A 6,000-nucleotide genomic window follows, 5' to 3' on the forward strand; every position below is an offset into this window, starting at 1 on the left:
TACCTTATATAAGGGTTAGTAACACATGTACAGGTTTATCAGTGTATGAGCACACACATAAAGGAATGCCACTTTACCAATGCTTTCAGGAGTAACGTTAGGAGACCTTTCTCTGATACATCAGCTCATATGACTGACGTTATTGATCATCCAGAATCTCCAATTCATACGGTATGTTCCCCATCCATTGTTTTACATTGGTGCTGACACAGGACTTGACGAGTGACTACATCTCCATTTATACTTCATGGTTAGTTACCAGTACAAGAGAGAGCTATATATAAGTCTTATTATAATATTACATTTGTTATTGTGAGTGTTCTCAGGAGGGTAGACACAATAATAGTCTGAGGCACAATATTATAAAGCCTTCATTAAAAGTTATGTTTTAATACACACACATATTTACAATTGTGTCCCAGAAAGTCATCTCCTATTGTTTACAAGATTAATATTGTTACAGAAAATTTCACATTTCCATAATGTATTTTATTTCCAGCAGATGGACACACAAGCAGGAATATCTCAGAAGGACATCTAATGTTAGTCCCGGATTGTGAAATTAAAGATAATGACAGGAGACAGGATTCTCCAGGAGCTAATCCCATTACCCCAATTATACATCCATCTCTATCAGCTGATCCCCCTGATCATGGGAAATGTTCTCCTGATCACTCTGATATTGGTGCATCTGTTACAGCTCTGACAGTAGATACAGTGTTTCCCTGTTCTATAGATGACAAATGTTTTACACAGAACACAAAGCTTATTACCCATCATCCAGCTAAGACAGGTGAGAGGCCATTCCCATGTTCTGAGTGTGGGAAATGTTTTACATACAAATCAGCTCTTGTTAGACATCAGCGAAGTCACACAGGGGAGAAGCTATTTCCATGTTCTGAGTGTAGAAAATGTTTTGCACACAAATCAGATCTTGTTAATCATCAGAGAAGTCACACAGGTGAGAATCTATTTTCTTGCTCTGAGTGTGGGAAATGTTTTACACGGAAATCAGATTTTATTACACATCAGCGAAGCCACACTGGTGAAAAGCCATTTCCATGTTCTGAGTGCGGGATATGTTTCGCACGGAAATCGCATCTTGTTTTACATCAGAGATGTCACACAGGTGAGAAGCCAATTCTGTGTTCTGAGTGTGGGAAATGTTTTACACACAAATTAAATCTTGTTATACATCAGAGAATTCACACAGGTGAGAAGCCATTTTCTTGCTCTGAGTGTGGGAAATGTTTTACCCAGAAATCACAACTTGTTACACATGAGAGAAGTCACACAGGTGAGAAGCCATTTTCTTGCTCTGAGTGTGGGAAATGTTTTACCCAGAAATCACAACTTGTTACACATGAGAGAAGTCACACAGGTGAGAAGCCATTTTCTTGCTCTGAGTGTGGGAAATGTTTTACTCGGAAATCACAACTTGTTTTACATCAGAGATGTCACACAGGTGAGAAGCCAATTCTGTGTTCTGAGTGTGGGAAATGTTTTACACAGAAATCAAATCTTGTAACACATGAGAGAAGTCACACAGGTGAGAAGCCATTTTCTTGCTCTGAGTGTGGGAAATGTTTTACCCAGAAATCACAACTTGTTACACATGAGAGAAGTCACACAGGTGAGAAGCCATTTTCTTGCTCTGAGTGTGGGAAATGTTTTACTCGGAAATCACAACTTGTTTTACATCAGAGATGTCACACAGGTGAGAAGCCAATTCTGTGTTCTGAGTGTGGGAAATGTTTTACACAGAAATCAAATCTTGTAACACATGAGAGAAGTCACACAGGTGAGAAGCCATTTTCTTGCTCTGAGTGTGAGAAATGTTTTACTCGGAAATCACAACTTGATAGACATCAGCGAAGTCACACAGGTGAGAAGCCATTTTCTTGCTCTGAGTGCAGGAAATGTTTTATACAGAAATCACATCTTGTTAGACATCAGCGAAGTCACACAGGTGAGAAGCCATTTCCATACTCTGAAAAATAAATCAGCTCTTGTTGCACACAATAGACATCACTCGGGTGAGGAACCATTTTAATCTTCTGGAGTATATGTATCATTGCCATGCGTTGTTCTTCGAGGTTCTTATCCTATCTCCTGTGTTTTTTGCAATGTACATGCTACTGCAGGGTGAAATAATCAGTTGTCATGCCCTCATCTACCACTGCTATGCAGATGACCTGTCTTTTGCTCCAGGTACTGAGAACCCAGTACAGATCCTAAATGGTTGTCTAGCTGAGCTCCATGTGTGGGTGATGCTAGTCGGATGTGACTCGGTCCTAGTGAAACCGGTCCTTATGATAGAAGCTTACCAACAAAGGGCAGGGCTACAGCTCAGCTTTGCAAACTAACCAGACACTTACACTTGGGGGTTCAGAGTTACAAAATGCTGATCATGTGCGGAATCTTGGTGTCCTGGATGGTGGAGTGACACTTAAACATCAGGTATCCGCCACAATCAGATCCTCATCTGAGGAACATAGCCAGACTCCAGCACTTATTTCCCTCAGAAGATCTACCTATACTCATACATGCACTTGTATCATTACGCAGAGACTACTGCAATGTCCTCTACCTAGGTCTCACAGCAAAAGAATTACGCTGCTTGTAGCTTATACAGAATGCAGCAGCTAGGCTGTTACCTAACCAGCCCGTTTCTGCTACATAGCACCCATTCTCCGCTCCCTTCACCGGCTGCCTGTAAGATGGTGACTATTACATAATCTGCTTACTGACTCTCCCAGCCCTACATGACCAGGGTCGCAGGTACCAGAAGCTGCTTCTGCCTCCTTACTGCCATGCTTGCTTCCATCTGCAGATGAAGGACTGTTACCAGCAGTAGCAAGAATCCCCAAGCAGTGCTGAGATGTCAGGGGGGAGACAGGGCAGGTGGCACTATTGCTGTAGCAGGGGCTGCCGGAGGTACTGTCTGTGGGTAATGTTATCCCCAAGCAGTGCTGAGATGTCAGGGGGGAGACAGGGCAGGTGGCACTATTGCTGTAGCGGGGGCTGCCGGAGGTACGGTCTGTGGGTAATGTTATCCCCAAGCAGTGCTGAGGTGTCAGAGGGGGACAGGGTGGCTGGCAGTAGTGGGGGAAGATGGGTGTCAGTAGTAGGGGGAGACAGGGCAGGTGGCAGTAGTAGGGGGAAGACAGTGTGGTGGCAGTAGTGGGGGGAGTCAGGATGGGTTGCAGTAGTGGGGGGAGAAAGGGTGGGTGGCAGAAGTGAGGGGAGATAGGGCGAGTGGCAGTAGTAGAAGGAGACGAGGTGGGTGGCAGTAGTGGGGGAGACAGGGTGGTGGCAGTAGTAGGGGGACAGGGCGGGTGGTAGTAGGGGGAGAAAGGGTGGGTGGCAGTAGTGGAAGGAGACGGGGTGGGTTGCAGTAGTGGGGGGAGAAAGGGTGGGTGGCAGAAGTGAGGGGAGATAGGGCGAGTGCAGTAGTAGAAGGAGACGAGGTGGGTGGCAGTAGTAGGGGGAGACAGGGCGGGTGGTAGAAGTGGAAGGAGACGGGCTGGTGGCAGTAGTGGGGGAGATGGGGCTGGTGGCCGCAGTGCAGTACCAGGGGCTGCATGAGGCAGTAAAGAGGTGTATGGATCACGCACAGAACCAGTTGATAATTAGACTTAATGATGATTATGCTTCCTTATTTCTAATTAATCCCTTGTATGTGTTTAATGTATTGTTATTTGCTGTGTCAGCCTTTATGTGTGTTCTTTGTAATAATCCTGGAAGTATAGGTGCTACCGACCTCATATAATTTGAATTAATTTGCAAAAAATGAGTATAAGATATGAGGTCCACTCTGGAAGCTTATAGGGGGTTAATCAAAGATGAACGCAGATGTGACATCACGCAGCCCCCCGGAAAACGGTCCCGGCCCCCCCACGTTCACCCCTCAGGGATACGACCGCAGTGTGTGTGTGTGTGTATGCGGCCGCTGTGCATGTGCATTTTGCCACCACCAGGAAACTGCGCTGCGGGACGCTCTGAATGACCCCCATAGGCTGTTGTGCATAGAGTAAAGTATTTTTTAAGACTAAAATATAGATAGACAAAAATGTGTGTATTAAAGATATAAAATAAAGTAGTTTAAAAGCAAAAGCGTATCGATGCGATTTTGGCTATGTCCGATTTTGACAGCTCATTTGAATAGTGGGATGATATTACGGATGGGGGGTGTTCTCTTTCTGTGTAAATAGTTTTATCATTTGTTGGTTTTAAATAAATTATGTCTGTTCAAATAATCTGTTTCTTTTTTACTTACCTGACCTTGCCTGGAAATGTACATGTATGAAGGTATGGGAGATACCTGCTGCAGTCCCTTCTACTTACATTTGGGAGGTACGGTTGTTTTGGGGAATTAGCAGCAAATATTAAATGATACTTTGGCTCCATAACGTCTCGCTGACCCTCGGATTTTTACAAAAGTATGTTACACAAAATGACGTTTGCATTAACAACCATTAATCAAACAAGAAAAATGTATATATATTTTTTTTAAACTTTATATATAAAAAAAATGGAAGAAAATCGCCAATTCTGGCCTGGATTACCATCATGAGAACAAGTGCCTTTTTAGCAAGGACTATGCCAACAGTACACAGTAGAGGAATCGGGCATATCCCACAGGTTATCAGTGCTGCCACCATACATTGGGGAGAGAGAAGATAAAGTGCAGATTTCTGAACAGTGCTTTTAGAAGGAACACCAGAAGTGTATAGATCACAATGATCAGAAGTCCGGGACAATGAGGTCAAGAAACCAACGCTGTGGTACTAATGGCCTCAATACAGTTGACTTGGAGCAAGAGACTAGGGCAAGGGCAACAACAATTTTTTAAACAATCAAAAAAAACTAATTTTCTCTAACGTCCTAAGTGGATGCTGGGGACTCCGTAAGGACCATGGGGATTAGCGGCTCCGCAGGAGACTGGGCACATCTAAAGAAAGCTTTTAGGACTATCTGGTGTGCACTGGCTCCTCCCCCTATGACCCTCCTCCAAGCCTCAGTTAGATTTCTGTGCCCGAACGAGAAGGGTGCACACTAGGTGGCTCTCCTGAGCTGCTTAGTGAAAAGTTAGTTTTAGGTTTTTTATTTTCAGTGAGTCCTGCTGGCAACAGGCTCACTGCATCGAGGGACTAAGGGGAGAAGAAGCGAACTCACCTGCGTGCAGAGTGGATTGGGCTTCTTAGGCTTCTGGATATTAGCTCCAGAGGGACGATCACAGGCCCAGCCATGGATGGGTCCCAGAGCCGCGCCGCCGGCCCCCTTACAGAGCCAGAAGACAGAAGAGGTCCGGAAAATCGGCGGCAGAAGACGTCCTGTCTTCAATAAGGTAGCGCACAGCACCGCAGCTGTGCGCCATTGCTCTCAGCACACTTCACACTCCGGTCACTGAGGGTGCAGGGCGCTGGGGGGGGGCGCCCTGAGACGCAATAAAAATACCTTAGATGGCAAAAGATGCATCACATATAGCTCCTGGGCTATATGGATGCATTTACCCATGCCAAAAATACACAGAAAAAAGGGAGATAAGGCCGCCGATAAGGGGGCGGAGCCTATCTCCTCAGCACACTGGCGCCATTTTCCCTCACAGCTCCGTTGGAGGGAAGCTCCCTGACTCTCCCTTGCAGTCACTACACTACAGAAAGTGTTAAAAAAAAGAGAGGGGGGCACTAATTAGGCGCAGTATAAACAATACAGCAGCTATAAGGGGAAAAACACTTATATAAGGTTATCCCTGTATATATATATAGCGCTCTGGTGTGTGCTGGCATACTCTCCCTCTGTCTCCCCAAAGGGCTAGTGGGGCCCTGTCCTCTATCAGAGCATTCCCTGTGTGTGTGCTGTGTGTCGGTACGTTTGTGTCGACATTTATGAGGAGAAAAATGATGTGGAGATGGAGCAGATTGCCTGTAATAGTGATGTCACCCCCTAGGGAGTCGACACCTGGATGAACTGTTGGAAGGAATTACGTGACAGTGT

General features: G+C 45.3%; 1 protein-coding gene across 4 annotated transcripts in view; it reads left to right on the top strand.

Annotated features, from left to right (window-relative positions):
- Positions 1 to 3,105, top strand: part of LOC134983116 (zinc finger protein OZF-like) — a 294,499-nt gene extending 291,394 nt beyond the window's left edge. For 2 of the 4 annotated variants that reach the window (XM_063948832.1, XM_063948834.1), the window contains one exon: positions 500 to 3,105. In XM_063948832.1, the coding sequence (XP_063804902.1) occupies positions 500 to 2,001 (1,502 nt within the window). In that variant the 3' untranslated portion in view covers positions 2,002 to 3,105. The remainder of the gene's footprint in view (positions 1 to 499) is intronic. The other 2 variants (XM_063948835.1, XM_063948833.1) reach the window with 2 other exon arrangements.
- The last annotated feature ends 2,895 nt before the right edge of the window (positions 3,106 to 6,000 follow it).

The sequence above is a fragment of the Pseudophryne corroboree genome (genome assembly GCF_028390025.1).
Source record: "Pseudophryne corroboree isolate aPseCor3 chromosome 3 unlocalized genomic scaffold, aPseCor3.hap2 SUPER_3_unloc_1, whole genome shotgun sequence".
Lineage (NCBI taxonomy): Eukaryota > Metazoa > Chordata > Amphibia > Anura > Myobatrachidae > Pseudophryne > Pseudophryne corroboree.